Below are 17,606 nucleotides of genomic sequence, written 5' to 3' on the forward strand. Positions count from 1 at the left end.
CGATCGGCCGAACCTGCCGCGTCAGCAGGTAAATAAAACTGGCCCAGCCCGCCAGGGTGCTTACCCTGGCGAGCCGCGTGCCGAACGTTGCCGACCCCTGATTTATATTATGGTAGTGCCTAGGAACCCCACCCAATCAAGGCCCCATTGGGCTTGGCACTGTAAAAGCAAGTAACAAAGAAGACATTCCCTGCCCCAGTGAGCTCAGAAGCTACATATCAGACAGGACATGTGGAGTGTGGGTGGGCTGGGAGGATGCGGTAAGGATAAAATGAACAGAATTGAGCAGAAAAGCATGAAAAAAAAATGCCGCTCTATCATGCTGGGTTTTTGTTGGTGGTTTTTGCCAGGGTGGGCAAAACAACCTAATCATGTTTGTATAATCGGTGTGGCTTGTGCTGTTTCCTCCCAGTTGTCCCTAAATTAGAATGTTCTTGCCTAATGTGCTGCTATTCTGTGCTGTGTGCATGTCCTTTGGACACATTTTCCTCTGCTGAGGCTTATGGGACAGCTGCCCAGATTTCCTCAGAATAAACATGAGTAGGCAGAATGAGAGATGCAGACATTCAAATACAGTCGTGAAGGCAGAAAAGCTGCTATGGGGACGCAAACTAGACTATATTGCATATAACTTGTGAACAACATGGCTGTCTCTAACTGGTAACAAAACCTCTGTAAAAGTTTAAGAGTTGACAAGGCCTTAGTGTCTGGCCATGTGATACTCTGTTTTCAAAGAAAAAAATCCAAGCATTTTATCTACATCAGCCTCCATTATTTCAGTAAGCCACTGCAAGGGCAGAAAGTTTTAATTTTAATTCTCTTTTTTTAAAAGGACACTGATAATAAATAGATTTTAAATGTTATAAATCTCTGTTGTTTGCAAAATCCTCTTTAAAAAACTGAATTATTTTTCCTATTTATTGTGGTCTTTTTCCTTTGTCAGACATGGTTTCAGCCTCTCTGACCACTTTTTTATATGTGTGCATTATTACATTCAGTAGTATTACAACTGAGATGGAATGCCCAACATGAAAGCAGCTTTAATGAACACGACCACTTTAGGTAACAACAGTATATCTCATTTTTCTGACAAGATATGTTTTTGTGCTCTATCATCAATCATTGTAAGCATTGTTGTGGGAATAGTGTTTGTTGCAGAAGGACATTGTGTGGGTATTTATTAATCATTTTTGAATTTTTCTCTGATTATAATATCCCTTTAGAAACTTGAAAGAGAAATATTATTTCTTTGACTTTTGTTCTTCCTTGTACCTAGCACTGGCTTATTATTGTAAAGTTGCTCAAGAATGTGGGTTGCTAGCACTGATTTGTTTTTTGGGACAGTGGGGGGTGGAGAGGAGGTCGGAAAAGGTGGATTGATTTGGGGGGATGAGGGAATTATTTGGATTTTGCAAACAAATAGAAAGCACAGTAACTCTTATTTGGGGGTTACCAATCTTCACAGTGTCCTTTTAACTACTCTTGCAATGCAGGTAGCACAAATGTTGTGTTTTGCTTTAGTCTAGATAACAATTTTTTCTTTTTAAAAATATTTCTTGGAAAGAGAAAACTATCCAAAAAACCCCACTGGCCCAACTGTTTGAACATGGAGGTCCTTCTCCATATATTATAGGAACTCTTCTGTGTTATTTTGTGAAAGATCCAAACAAACCACCGCAGAAACGACTATGTGTCTAATACTGTAGATGAATATGTGACTAAGGGCTTATCTACATGGCAGTATAGAACTATGTCAGTGCAAAGTAGGTACTTTTTAGAGCATGCCAGCAGGGCCCAGATGGCGCAATTAGAGTGCTTCACAAATTACACCCGGTTAGCGTTATTTGCCACAGCGTGTAGACAAGCCCTAACTTTACTCATGTAAGTAGTCCCATTGAACTCAATGGGCCCACTCATGTGTAAGTGCAGGATTGTGCCAGTGGGCTATATAGAGAAGATAGTGAACTTGAAGTAATAAAATGTTCAGGTAAGATAGGCTTAGAAGTATAACTGCATAGCTCTCATGGAAGCTGTGTAGCCAATACCCCTTAATATGACTTAACTGGTCTTGTGGGTTTTTATTTCTCCTCACCAGTATTTTCCCCCAAGGCTCTTCCTCCTAGATCCTAAATGAAGACATGTAATGTTTGTCACACTGAGAAAAACATGTTTTGTTCTTATGTGGGTTGGAATGATAGACGTGGAAATTCAGGCCCACCTTAAGCCCAACATAAAGTGTTAAGCAGAAGTGTTGGCTTGTAGAATTCCCTGGTAGTGTCTTCTTGTAAGCAGCTATAATTACAAATATTTTCTACACTTGTTAAAGTAGTAAACTGCCTACTTTGACAACTAGTATTGCTGGAGTTTTGTGACATTCTGGAGTGTTAGTGTTGTAGACTAATTATGCAAAGTGCTTGCTGTCACTTCTGAAATTGAGGAATACTTAGTGGGATTGGTAATGGTGTATGGCTTTTCTGTGGCGTAACATCCAGGTTTTCTTTTGTAGTGCTGCAAACAAAGATACTTTGGAAGGAATATGAAAAATCCATATATTTCTATTATTGGAATAAGAAGTTTTGTTTTGCCATTTTCTTATGTAATCAAAGAATACTCCAGATTCTCCACTATTGTATTACTGCTTGTTAATACGTAGATGGCAAAAGATAAATTGTGGCAGTGGTACTGAAGCTCAATAAATGTGGTAAGAACATTTTAAATAGAGTTATGGTTAGTCAGGCTTTTGCCCTTAAGCCTGTGATGAACACAAAATTAAAACCCCACATTAGTTCTATTAGTAATGGAAGTCATAATTCAGTGTTTCAGGAATTATTTGTTGGGACAATTAAGAACAAATATTTGGCTTTTTAAAGTTTGTGTGTGTGTGTTTGTGTGTAAAATGAGGACATTTTGTGGCACATGCTTAGAACAAGCCCATGTTCCAACATATAGGGCCATCAAGATTATAAAGTAAAGTTTAAGAGTGAGCTGCATAAAAATAAACTCCCTCATTCAGTGTAGAGTTAAAGATATTTCATGTTAACATTCTTCTTTAAAATAAAACTTTATATATTTTTTTCTAGGTTTGCATGGGTCCTCAAAAGCATTTAGACTGAGATCCTGCATTATGAAAGGAATAAAAATGAACTTACTTTGTCTCTTGTCAGGTTTCTAAAATTAGAGAGTAGTACAAAATAGTGTCTTAAAAAAGAATTCCTTTACAGCTGAAATACTGGCCTCATTGAAGTCAAAGGCAAAATTCCCATTAGCTTTAATGAAACCAGGATTTCACCTTAAATATTTAGGGTCTGATCCTGCAATCCTACTCAGATATGCAATCCTTACTGGAACATGCCTGTGACCCTGGTGGAGAATCACCATAATATTAATAAAAAGTATATTGCATGTTAGAATAAGCGTAACGTTCTCAAACTGTTAAATTGTTTGAGGGATTACTTTGGTTCATGGTATTTACTAATATTCTTTTAAAAAACAAATAACCCCCTTAATATTATCTTTCGCAGTAACTATTAAGGGCCTGTTCTTGCTTCTTTTGTAGTCAGTATCAAAACTCTGACTTACGTGGGAGCAGGTTTAGGCCCTAACTTTACATGGGTGCATAGATGCAATTGCCAATAACGATGAGTCAGCACCATATGTAAGCTACTTATAACTAGGGCTCTACCAAATTCAGGGTCCATTTCGGTCAATTTCACGGTCATAGGATTTTAAAAATGGTAAATTTCATGATTTCAGATACTTAAATCTGAAATTTCATGGTGGTGTAATTGTAGGTGTCCTGACCCAAAAAGAAGTTATTGGAGGGTCGCAAGGTTATTGTAGGGGGAGTTGTGGTACTGCTACACTTACTTCTGCGCTGCTGCAGGCGGTGGTGCTGCCTTCAGAGCTGGGTGGCTGGAGAGTGGCAGCTGCTGGCCTGGAGCCCAGCTCTGAAGGCAGAGCTGCCGCCAGCAGCAGCGCAGAAGTAAGGAAGGCAGGGTATGGTATTGCCACCCTTACTTCTGTGCTGCTGCCTTCAGAGCTGGGCCCTCGGTCAGCAGCCGCCACTCTCCAGCCACCCACCTCTGAAGGCAACAGGGCAGCATGGTATGGTATTGCCACCCTTACTTCTGTGCTGCTGCTGGCGGGGCACTGCCTTCAAAGTTGGGCACCTGGCCAACAACTGCCACTCTTTGGCTGCCCAGCTCTGAAGGCAGCACAGAAGTAAGGATGGCAATACTGCAACCCCCCTAAAATAACCTTGCAACCCCCCACAGCCCCTTTTTGGGTCAGGAACCCCAGTTTAGAAACGCAGGTCTCCCCCCATGAAATCTGTACACAAAAGACCCTGATGTGTTTTTCATGGCTGCGAATGTGGTAGGACCCTACTTATAACATTCTACTATTGTGTTTACAATTGCTATTTTGATTCTACTGTTATGACTATAATTGCAACATATTGTGAAGGAGCAGCTTTGGACTTTACTATTAAACACAAAATTATTCAAAGGAAAATGGTCCAGAATTGGAGGAGATGGTCATTTTCATATCATGCCTACCATTTGAGGGGGGCAGCAAGAATAAACACACTCTATTGAATTATTTCATAATTACAATTTTGTTTAATCAGTAATTCGGTAAGTCTATTTGTAAGACAAATTGATAGAGGATTTTTTGTTTTGTGTTTTAGCAAAACATGCACATCTACGGGTAAAGTTTTCAAAAGTCTTATTTTCAAAAGCGCCTACATCACTTAGGAGGCTTGATTTTATTTTCAAAAGTGCCTAAGTCACTCAAGAGCATAAGTCCCACTGAAAGTCATGAGGCACTTTTGAAAAATTGACCCTAAAATCCATTAGAGCAGAAATTGAACATTTTAAAAGTTGTACTTTCTCATGGACAATGACCTCCTTACTCTAATTTTTTTTAGTGAAGAAAAAATAGAAATACCAAAAAGTACCAGAAGCCCTGTACATTAGCTATCCATTATTTCTGTATATCATCGCTTGGTTTACAGTGTAGGACCTAAGAGATGTGCTGGTTTTGGTTTTTAGTTTAATTTCAGGCTTCAGCTTGGGGCTTGTAGCTTTCTGCCTTGGATCAATCACTTATTATTATTAATTTTTTTATTTTATTATAACCAGCTTGTTATTAAAAACAAAGTATTAAAAAGAGGAATTAGGGATCCTGTTTTGCAAAGACTTAACATCTAATATTTAATTTTAAGCATGTGAATAGTTCAGTTGAAGTCATTGGAACTGCTCATGTGCTTAAACTCAAGCACTGAGCATAAATCTGTCCAGTATTGTAGCCTAGCTATTTAGAGATGCTTTTTTGCATGTATGTAACTAAAACTTATGTGGGCCAGATTCACAGGTACCCTTCAGCCTCTTTGTGCCTCTCCAGTGATGGAAAGGAGCTGTAAACCCAATTCAAATCTGTGTTTACATCTGATTTACATCATTTGCATTCCATCACTGGAATGGCACAAAGCAGCCAGAAAGTACTAGTGATTCTGACTTGACAGGTGATCAGCATGTACTAAAGGATTTTATTTATTTTTTTAGTCTGAAAACCAAAACTAATTGCTTGAGATTGAGAAAGTGGCTACTGCACTTACAGAGACTCCTTTTCAAAGAAAAGCTTTAGAAATATTTTACATAAATGTAGTTCTTATTTACATGTGCAATATTTACAATGCATACACAATTCTCTGGTTTTGTGGATAAATATATTTAAAACCACCTTTTTAAAGAAAAAAAATTAATTAACCTTCCCCTCCCCCACACACAATTAAGTGGCACTTTGGATGTACAATTAAAAAACAACATAAGCAAGGAGATCTAAAAGTAAAGACAACACTCCATATTTAAGTTTATTTTGGTGGGGTAGATTTTTCTGTGGTACTCTGAGTTAAGGGCATAAATATAGTTCACATGGACCTTTAGGCTCCTTCACAGTGCCAGAGTGGTGTGTAAAGGGGACTTTATATCAGGCCCAGAATGTCCAATTTAGAGGCCTCTGTCATACAAAGGGATCCAGGACTAGGGCCTACATCTGAATTTGCCTGCTCTTGTTGGTTTATATCACAACCATAACACAGATTTTTTTTTTAAATGTACTATAATGTTTGACAGAAGAAAGCATATAGTTGAACCAAACCATTTGTTTTATCTATTTTGGTTTATCATTTAGAAGACTTGCAATATCTGCCAGATGCTGCTTCCTAACCAGTGCAGTTTTGCATCACACCAGAGAATTCATCAGCATAAATCTCCATATACGTGTCCTGAATGTGGAGCAATCTGCAGATCGGTCCACTTCCAGACCCACGTCACTAAGAACTGCCTACATTACACACGAAGAGTTGGTTTTCGGTCAGTATGATTACACACGTGTAACTTAAATATGTTGTACATATATATATATATATACACACACACACACACATAAATGGTTTTTTTCTACGTTTTTCAAACTTAAACTAAAATAGTTTCTCTTTATTGTGAAAATTGCTTGCAAGATGCTGCTTTATTGTTTTAAAGTTGTCATGGCTACGGTACTATTTGTACTACACGTTTTGGGATAAAAATTCTTGCTGGATGTCAGCCATGCATTTGGGCTTCTGCTTATGTATGGTACTCAGTCAGAATATTACTAATTTCATCCAGCCATGAGATGTCATATTTAAGGCATACAGTTTCTAAGCTAATAAATTCAGACATGTTTTACTAATTCAGTTTCTTTAAAAAAAGACATAAGCTGACTTTTAGGTAGTCTTAGTAGAATAATCATAATCTTTTTTGTATTTACTGCTAGACAGTATGTTTAAAACACTGATGGGTGTATTCCACTTGTCTATCAGATACAGAAGGTAACTTTGTTGAAGTCTTTCTCCCTGTCTTTTTCTCACTCTTTCTCCCCAGTTGGGGAAGTTCAGGTTCCCTCTGCTGGATTTACCACTACACTATACTTTAAACCAGTTCACATTGTCCATCAGAGAGTGCAACTTTGGCTTTGTTTTGAGTCTTTAATTCCTGTGTTTCCCCATATTTTCTGCTGGGAAGCAACTGTCAGTGGGGGGACAAGGATTGGAGGAGTATCAAGGAAACCTCTAGCCTTGCACTGAGCAGCCTTGAAACTCTGTCAGTCCCTAGAATTCCACCAAAACACAGAGCAGCACCAAGACAACAGCTCAGAAGAGCCTAACTTTTCCCAGCTCCTACAGCAGGCACTTCATAGCACATAGCACTTCAGTATAGTCTTGCAGTCAGTCTTAACTGGCTACCTGAAGATAGAGTGGTATGATTTAGAATCCCACCAGCCGATAGTACGTCTTCCCCTCAAGGAAACACAGTTCAGTTATCAGGATGGCTGAGAAGTTTTCTGTTAAGGGTACTCTGAGGGGAGGATGAAGTCTTTTTACTGCATCTAGGCAGATGTTGTGGCAGGATCTTTCTGGTTTTGGTGACCTGGATAGGTCAGGCCAAAGATTCAACTCTTATCTGCCCCAAAGTCTCTTTTGATTATTCTCTCTCTCCTTCTTCCCCTTCTCCTGAGTAATCGGGTGCTCTGAAGAAGGGGGAGATTTCTGATGTGTCTTCCATCCCAGCCCATTCCCTTCCTATACCTCATTCACCTGTGGGACTCAGATGCAACATCTTCCTCAGAGACACCTGGCCTCTACCCATATGGTCGTAGCAGCCAGAAGACCCCCTCATGGTCAAAATCTACTTTCCACAATGAATCAGGACAATGGTGCTAAATTTATCCAGGATTTTTCTTCAAAACCCTATGAGAAACTGTCTGAACCCCTCACCACAGTCTGCGTCAAAGTTCCTTTTCTCCTCTCCATCCGATGAGCGTAAAACAAAAATCCATCTTCTTCCTCATTAGAATCCTCAGAATCTCCTCATCAACACCAAACTTTCTCTTGAGGAAGGATGTATTTCCTCCTGCCTTTCCGAACAGTGTCCGATAATTTAAGGAAGGTGTTTGATGCCAGTGATCTAGACTAGTTGATTGAGCTAATTAAATTGAGGAAATTCAGCTCACTTGACTCAAGCTGGATTCTCTCAAACTGAGGGAGAAAAAGCTGCTGCAACAGTGAGTCCAGGAGTGGGGACCCGGACCTGAGGGGGACCCAGATCTTCAGCAGAGCTACTTCTGTATTCAAGCAGACCCTATAGTCAACCTTATAGTCAACAGTGGATGCTTATATTTGTGAATTATTTTATTTATAAGGAAAAAAACTCATTTCAAGAAAAAAAATTCTCTTGACTGTGATATCACTAACACATTAGAAGTAGAACTAATATGGAGTTAAATGTAAAAAGATGATGATACTTAAAACTTAGTGTTGTGGAGAGGTGTGTGTCTGTAGTTAAGATGGAAGTTCATTTTCATTTATAAGTTTCATTTGAGCCCCTCCCATCTTTAACAGATTTAAGCCAAATCACCTGAAATTTCACATATATGCTGTTATGCTGAAGTAGAGGGGTTTTTTTAGAAATTTTGAGGTATCTCAGAGACAATGAGTGCTCAAAAATTGTGCTTTCACTTTTTCAAAAAGTTTCCTAATTCTTTTGGTTTGCCATATCTGAAAAATGGCATATTGTTTCCTATATCATCATGCTATCTCTCTTCCATAAGATCACCGTATCTCTAAAAGGATATAACAGACATAGAAGGAGTTCAGAGATGGGTAACGAAAATAATTAGAGGCATGGAAAATCTTCCATAAGAAGAGAGATTTAAAAGGTAGGAACTGTTTAGTTTAGAGAAGATATGAACAGGTAGAGATATGATAGATACAAAATAATAAATGATATAGTGAAGGTAAATTGAGTGAATTTACCCTTTCTCTCGTAATATAAAAAGAAGGGGACAGTTAATGAAATTGGAAGCGAATTTAAAACCAGTAAAAGGAATTTTTTTAAATGCAATGCATAATTGGCCTGTGGAACTCATTGCCAACATTGAGGCCAGCAGATTAGTGGGTGTCAAAAGGATTGGACATTTATATGGCTAATGAGAACTTCCATAATTATAGTAGATAGAAATAAAGTTTGGAAGGGATACAAACCTTCATGCTTCAAGCGAACTTCCAAAAGATTGGGGTTAGTAAGAAACTTTCCCTATAAGCAAGTTATTCCATAATTGTCCACTACAGGGTATTTTTGGAACTTCTTTGAAGCAGCTAGTACTGGAGAGAGGATACTGGACTAAATGGGCCACTGACTTGATCTAGTATAGAAATTCCTGTGTTCTTATATTAATTCAATTTATGTTACTTGCTTTACTGTAGATTGAATTGTGGGAAGGTGTCAGAGACACTAAGATTTCAAAGGCATATTTTAGAAAATGTTTTCAGAATCCCAACTTGATGTTTAGAAAAGATTGTAAAGCTCCTGTGTAATCACTCTGAATTTAAGTTTACTCTTCTCTGTCCAAATATTGATTTGACGACGTACAGAGAAAAATCACTCAGTTAAGAAAACATTTTCATTAAAATTAAACCTGAATGAATATAGTAAAGTTGTTGTTCTTGTTGTATTTCATTTTTGGTAACTTCTAGATTGCAATATGGTTCTTCATACAATCCCCTACTCCTGATAAAAATGTATTTTCTAGGACCTATAGGGTCTAAAAAGTTCTTATTTATAATCAACAGATGGAATAGATTCCATTGGCCATTCTGTCTATTGTTGGCATAAAACTATTATCAAATCTTGTCCTCTGGCTTTAGAACTTGCAAATTAATTATTGTTATCTTTTTTTCTTTTTTAGGTCTATAACCATTTTGTTTCTGTTGGATCTTAATGTGTGATTTGTACTTTCCAGTATTATTGTAGCCGTGTCGGTCCCAGGAAATTAGAGAGACAAGGTGGCTGAGGTAATATCTTTTATTGGAACAATTGTCTCTCTCACCAACAGAAGTTGGTCCGGTAAAAGCTATTACCTCACCCACCTTGTCTCTGTGATTTGTACTTTGTTAACCAATCAAATCATATGATTGTATCAGATTGAATACATAACCCTTCCTCCTCCATCTGCCTAAAACCCAGTTTTGATTCCACATATTTTAGTACACTTTTGTGTTATGTTAGATTGACTCTTTTTCCCTCCTCTTACAGCTGTGTACATTGCAATGTTGTGTACTCTGATGTGGCTGCACTCAAGTCTCACATTCAAGGTTCTCACTGTGAAGTCTTCTACAAATGTCCTATCTGTCCCATGGCATTTAAATCTGCACCCAGCACACATTCTCATGCCTATACACAACACCCTGGTATCAAGATAGGAGAACCAAAGTAAGAAATATTAATTTTTTGCTCTTACTCTAATGCTATATTTTAATAACCAGTGAAATTACATTCTCTGTTGTATTTATAATGTTAAAAGTCACATACTGGATAACTAGCAATTTATCATACTGTTGATAATGTGTGGAGTACATGTCACATTTTCTAGTCATTTATTTGGCAAAGATCAGATTTCCATGAACATAACAATAAGATTTCTTTAACCATAGCAGCATAGAAAACTTGCTACAGCTGCACCCAAGAAGCTACTTGTATTCAGTCTTGCTCAGTGTTTTTTTTCCCCATTGTTAAACTAAATTATTTTAAATCAGCTGCATTTTTTTATCATGAACTGGAGTATCAGTAGTGACAGTTGAAACCATTAACGTTTTGCTGTTTTTGAAATGTGTTGAGACATTTATAATTCTAACAGAGTACTGTTTCCGTCTAATGTTCTATTTGCAGGCATAAACCTACAACCTGGGGAGGAAACCATGATGGTCACTGACATTTATTTTACAACATACTATTATTCATTAATTAGTAAAATAATTGCATGTTTATGCTGTGATATAATAAAGGTATATTCATAACTTTTTACAGTGCAATAATAATATTGATAAATTGACATAATCGTGGATGACTTGATTCTGATTTAAAACTTAGAATACAATGTACAGGTGAATCAGCAAGTATTTTGCTTACAGTGATAAGTCATCCATATTATAATTGCTCTGCAGGACAAAAGTGTAATATTATGGTTTTGTGGAAATGGTCTCTAATTTAGGATGCAAACACTACAAGTCTTAAAGAAATTAGAAACTAGCATAATGTCTCTCTGACATTAGATCCACACTTTCTCCATGTCAGACAGCATTCAGAGGTACCAGAGAAATTGGAGTAATTTTTTACATACATCTCGTCCCTCAGTTCTTCTCTCCCAAGCTCCTCGGTATAGCTCTGCCTTTCAAACTGAACAGAAAGAGCCCTTGCTTTCCACACCTTCTAGAATGCGCTGTAGTTAATATAGCTTTTCCATTTAGTGTAGCTTAATAATCATTAATATTCCTCAGCACTGTTATTGCACTTTTCTCCTTCATAATGTTTGCCTGACAAACCAGAAAAGATAAATGCTTAACATATTGCAGAGCAGATGACTCCAAAGAACTTGGTTCTTTCAGTCACTTTTGCTCGCAGGGCTGTTGATAGTCACTTTTGGCAGTCTCAGAAATGCCAGGTATTCTCAGTTCATTGGTCTCATGCTTCAGGGAAGAATTGTCTGTGGCCTAAAGTTCTCCCAGGTAGGCCATTTCATGACAAGATGTGTTTTTTCTCCAGGAGATGTTGTCCCCCATCAGTCTTTTCTACCTGGCTTGTCTTCACTACTAGCCACAACCTTTGGGAGTGCTGAGCTAGGCTTGCACCTTCACAAGACGCACATGTCATCAAGAAAAAGAGAATTCCAACTGCAGTTAAGTGAGAGAGGCCCACCACTAAACATTCTCCAACCTTGCTTGTCAAGGTCAAGGCAGATGTACCTTGGTCTGTCTCTGCACGTGCCTTTTTTGATGCATAACAACTCCTCTGTTAAATGTGGAAGCATTATTTCCAGTTTACTGCAAAGGGGTTTAGAGAGAGATTAAGTGATTTACCCAAGGTCTGTGGGAGAGTTAGGATTTGAGCCTTAGGATCCTGTTTTTCAGAAATACTGAGCGTAAGCTCCAGCTGAACTCAATGGAACCTACATACCGCCTAAATCCCAACCCAGGGCTGTCCTTCCTCTACCTGCTTTCTCCATTGTTAGGTACAGGTCGGGTATTAAAATATTCAAGAATTCTGCTCTATCTCGCCGCTCTGAAACGCAGAGAGCATGACTCTATATTTCAATACTTTGCATGCTCAAAAAAAACTTCAAGGTGGCAGAGTAAAAGAACAGGGCAGCATGCATCATTATGTCGAATTTTAAGCCTTTTAAACTTGACACTGTCGTGTTTAATATTCCAAAGTATATTTTTATTCTTCAGATTGTTCAAACCCATATTGAAGCAGAATTGAAACTAATGTTTGGGCTCTGAGCCTGAATTCCCATGTTTCCATTGTTGCAAATTATGTTCCTTTTTAGCAAGATGGCATCTCTGACAGTAGGCTTAGAAATGCCAACATTTAATTCAGAAACTTTTAGATTGCCGTGTTGAACAGTAAGGAAACAGTTTTTTAGTTATGTGATTTTTTTATTAGTAGTAGTAGTAAAAGCCAGCGTGACAGAGTGCTGAGCAAAAACAGCTGATTCAGCACTCTGGTCACAGCAGCTCCAATCAAACAATGTAGAATGGAGCTGGTTAAACAGAGCTGTGCCTAATTTGTGGTGGAGGAGAGCTGGAAGGCTAATTAAGCTATTAGGCACAGGAAGGAAGTAGCGAGAGATTGCCCTTCCCTGCTTGGTATAGGAGTTGGGGGCTTCACAGGACTGTTGAAGCAGAGCTGTATATAGTATGAAGGTATTGGGAACCCACATTGTAAATAAACTACACAAGATGTTTGACCGGCACAAGGGTCTCTGAGCAGTTTGTAAGCCAGAGCAGAAGCAGGAGCCAGAGGGCCCTCTCACAGCCAGCGAAAAAAACTAAGATCAGAAATTACAAGTGACTATTTCACATTGAAAGAGTTCAAAAGATATCTTGAATAAATCCTGATCGTATTGAGCTATATCAGGTCATGTTCACAGGTTAATTCTTTTGAGCTGGCTCCCCTAATTGTAGATATGAACTGACATGCTTTTTCTGAGTATGAACTGGTGTATCGTTAGAGCCATATGCAGAAGGAGGAACATGCATTTTTGTGAAATACATTTGTAGAGCCTTGTGCAGGTACAAAATTTGTATCTGCATTTGATATCCGATCTGCAAACATGGTCCGCGGATATAAAGCAGGTATCTGCAGAGCTCTAGATATAAAATTTGGATCCACATCTATCCGTGATCCGTAAACACGGTCTGCGGATATAAAGCAGGTATCCGCAGATTTGCAGGGCTCTATACATTTGTATTATAGCAAATTATTTTAAGAGAATCCAACTGTTCCTTCTTTAAGTGCTATTTAATTTATTTATTTATTTTGCTAAACGGACCCTTCACAAACACCTGCAGAGGATACGTTATCACTAAGGCTATGTTTTAATCACGGGTATTTTTAGTAAAAGTCATTGACTGGTCATGGGCAGTAAACAAAAATTCACGGCCCATGACCTGTCCATGACTTGTACTATACACTCCTGACTAAATCTTGGGGGGAGGGGTCGGCCCAGGGCTGCCACGGGTGCTAGAGGGGGGCAGCCTGGGGGCACTGTGGGTGCTGCAGGGGGTGGCCCAAGGGCACCGCGGGCACTGGAGGGGGAGGCAGCCTGGGGGCGCACAGCCTGAGAGCCCCGCTGGTGCTGGGGTAGGGGGGGAATTGGCAGGGCTGGCAGGCTCCCTACCTGGCTCCGCACCTCCCTGGAAGTGGCGACGTCCCCTTCCCTCAGTTCCTAGGTGGAAGCGCGGCCAACCAGCTCCTCCACTCCCATTGGTCAGGAACCGCCGCCTGCAATTCCTCTGGGAATTATGTGTGCTCAGCACCTCAGAAAATAAGGTGTGATGGGTGGACAGGGTCAGGAAGGATTTATAGGTCTGTCCTGAAGACAAGGGCTGGAGCCACCCCTGAAACACCTCTCCAGGAATGAATGAAGGACCCTCTGGCTGAAGGGGAAAATAGGCTTCAGGCCTGGGCTCTCCTGACACAGGGTTTTTGTGTGTCAGAGGGAAAGTTTGATAGGCAAGGGCCTGTCCAACCTGAACTAGGAACACTGGGAGCAGCCCAGCCTGGGCAGAAGGCTTGAAGTGGACTTACAGTTGCCTTATTGTTCCTCTGTTTGTTACAAAAGTGAAACCCTAGGATGGAGGTGAGTTTTGACCCTACACAGGGATGTGCACCATGTTTGCAGCTGGGGCAGTCAACTGCTCATACAGTCTGTTTTGTTTGCAGGAACTAATGGAGATAGAGCATTAAGTAAGCCACTGTATGCCCTTGGCATTTAGTGGAATTGCATGATTTATAATTGTATTATTAATGTCTGTTTATCAGAACAGATGCAGCAAATAAGATATGATTTCACTGCTTAAATTTCATTTTAACCTGTTTTATGAAAAACCACATTAGGTAGAATGGCTCTCAATAGGTACAAATGAGATTATTTTAATATGGGGAAAAGGAAGGCTTTTTCAATTTTAATTCTACACACACACACACACCAATCTCGTCAGGGATAGCTTAATTTATTTTATGGGCTAAAGAAGCTCCTGTGTGACTTTTTCTTTGTAGCTAGTATGAGCTCTTAGGAATAGCAGTAAGATTTTTTTTTATTGATAATCTCCTTTTAAACCTTGGGGAAATTAATATTTATGGAACCAATTTATTAATAACATTAGACTGTTGGTATACAGTATAGTATATTATTGTACAATTATCATTTATATAGAAAAATAAATTATTGGAAGGAGAAATGCCATGTCCTAGTAGAGACACCTTTAAAATTACTAATTGTCTTTTAATGTGATGTTCAGGTATCTACCTATAGATTCCATGTTTATTTGTTCTAAAGAAATTTTTAGAATTTCTATTGACCAGATTTTCACAGATTGAAATAAGTGCATTTCCCACATACAATTGTTGGTGCATAGTATTTGTGAGGAAATATTTAGCATGTGCATGCATATAGGTCCCAATCCACTGACCTCAACTAGACTACTCATGAGCTTTAAATAAGGCATGTGTTTTAGTATTTTGTTGAATTGGGGCTACAGTAATTTAGGTCCTGATCGAGCATAGCCCTTAAACACATGCTTTAGTACTTTGTTTGATCAGGGCCTTAGCTAGACACATTTGGTATTGACTCACATTATTTGTTTGATTCACAAATATATATGCTCAGTTGTGTATACCTAACTTTGAAAATGTGGCTGAAAGAAATATTTTGTAATGAATTGGATCCATGTGTCTACCATGATACAGCATACCATACAGAATATCTGTATCAATTTGAATTAGTTGAGTTTATTCTGAAAATAGATGTCTTGGGAATTTGGACTCCTATCAGGAAGATTTTGAACTTCTGCAAAAGCAGAGCAACTTTGACTTAACTTAAACGTTTATTTAAAATGTGAATATTAAGAAGCTGATATTTTTAAAGAGGTGTAATATTCTCAGTAGCAGATTTATTTTCTCCTATCGATATTAGCTGGTTTTGCTAATGAGCACTGTGTTGCTCCATTACACATGCAGTGATTACTTAAGGATTAATTTACTTTAAATACAATGAAAAGATCAGAAAGCAAAGCAAATTAAAAAGTACTAACATAATATTCCACCATTTGACAATATATACAATCCTGTAGTCGCAAATTTGTAGATTAGGGACCTGAAACAGTTTCCACTCAAGTCATTGGCTGTGGAACTGTACCCTAGATGACCTACTAGGTTTTTCTGATTTATAATGTACACGATTTTATTTGAAATATATGTTTATAGTCAGAGTAAGGATATTAACTTTGAGTTCTTACCACTTCTGCCATTTTCTCACTCAAACTGTATGGAATCAGAATGATGTCATTTTATTCCCTTCTTAGTTTCTAGCAGTGTAATCAAGTGGATAGTGATGGGTATCAGGAGTCAGGATTCTAGTGTGCTGCCATGGGTGACAGTTGTTTGGCGGGTCAGTGCCATGGTGTATAACCTTGTTCAAGTCTCTTAACCTTCCCGTGCCTCAGTTTCCAAACCTGGTTATAATTATTAATTAGCTTTGTAAAACACTTTATCAGAGATGAGTCACATCACAAAATATGGATATCTGATACATGCCATCTGTTATTATTGATGGAAATACACATCTTCTTTACAAAACGTATGAATAAATGAAAATTACAAATACTCTTGCTAGTGAGTAGCTCTTTATATTCTCACATAAAAATGAAGAATGCTGTGAATAAAATATTACCATTTTAAACTGTTGCATTACTGCTGAGCCAGGCCATCACCGGGAGTGTTCACCCCCTATAAAGTATAGAGCTACATAGCAGCTCACAGTGTGCCAAATGGTGGAGGGTGAACACATTGCCATGTGAATCCTGGGGTTCTCCCCATCCCCTATGGATGCATTATGGGCACAGGTGCTACTGCATGCTTAGGGCTTAAGTGATGTGCATGGTACATGTCCGAAATAGCTCTGTGGTCAGGGGAAGATTCCTTTGCTCTGCATCTCTCACCAGCATTCTGCTCAGGTGCTCTGACTGGGCACCGGTAGTTGAGGATTTCCCTTTAACAGAGTTAGCTCTTCCAGTAGTTTAGGGACAAAATACAACCAGTAACAGTATGATTCAACTGAATATTTATTAACATTGGGAAATTATGATTAACATTTAAAAAGTAAATTTTAGAAATGTTGATGATGAAAAAATGTCAGGGGACTCTAGATACTTACACTTTTCTATAAAGTGGCTGCTACCGCCACAGTCAGTGGATACTAGGTTAGTTGGACCACTGGTCTGATCAAATATGGCAGTTCCCATGCTTCTATGTTATTTTTTCCTTTCAGGTGCCATTTTCTTTCTTTCCTTTTTCTAAAGAAAAATTACAACAGTTCTGAAGAAATAAAGGGAATTACATGGGCTTTATAAACAGATATATGAAAAAGAGGATAAATTTTGGACCTACCAATCTTGACAGTGCATTTTTATTTAAAAATTAAAGTAACTTCTTATAGAGAGCCAAACATGTAAATAGGCAAAACAAACAAATAAAAAAATCATGAAAAGAAAACCAGTGCATAACATTCCACGTTCTTTGCAGAATCATTGGCAAAATGCAACCAGCCTCAAACCATTATTATGTAGTATTAGTTCTTTCACTTAGATCAGAGGGTTACCCTCTCTGTGAACTGACTTGATCTCTCCATTTCATTAGCACATCCTAGTTTCATTCTGGTTTATTACTTATTGGTGGGGAGCTTGACAGAGTCAGAATTCTCTGAAATGATACTCATTTCAAGATTAATTCATAATTTTTTCTTAATTTTAGGAAGCATTTTTATGCTGTCATTTTAACTCGCTTTCAGAGCCTGCTGTTACAATGTCCTTTACTAATTCAGACTGTTTTGGTCCTTGTTAATTACTATCTTAGATTCTTCACCAGCCTTTTTATAAAGTCTGGATGAATTTATGCATTACTTAATCATCAGCTGACTCATTATAACGTACTTTTGTTGCTAGTTAACAT

At 38.4% G+C, this 17,606-nt stretch overlaps 1 protein-coding gene across 4 annotated transcripts in view; it reads left to right on the top strand.

The window, feature by feature from the left end:
• The window catches only part of ZNF532 (zinc finger protein 532), an 86,141-nt gene that overhangs the window by 50,567 nt on the left and 17,968 nt on the right, over positions 1-17,606 (top strand). For all 4 annotated transcript variants that reach the window (XM_024217455.2, XM_024217456.2, XM_024217457.2 and 1 more), the window contains 2 exons: positions 6,193-6,374; positions 10,134-10,310. In XM_024217455.2, coding sequence (XP_024073223.2) covers positions 6,193-6,374; positions 10,134-10,310 — 359 coding nt within the window. The remainder of the gene's footprint in view (positions 1-6,192; positions 6,375-10,133; positions 10,311-17,606) is intronic.

The sequence above is a fragment of the Terrapene carolina genome, unplaced genomic scaffold (assembly GCF_002925995.2).
Source record: "Terrapene carolina triunguis isolate 2854851 unplaced genomic scaffold, T_m_triunguis-2.0 Scaffold69, whole genome shotgun sequence".
NCBI lineage: Eukaryota > Metazoa > Chordata > Testudines > Emydidae > Terrapene > Terrapene triunguis.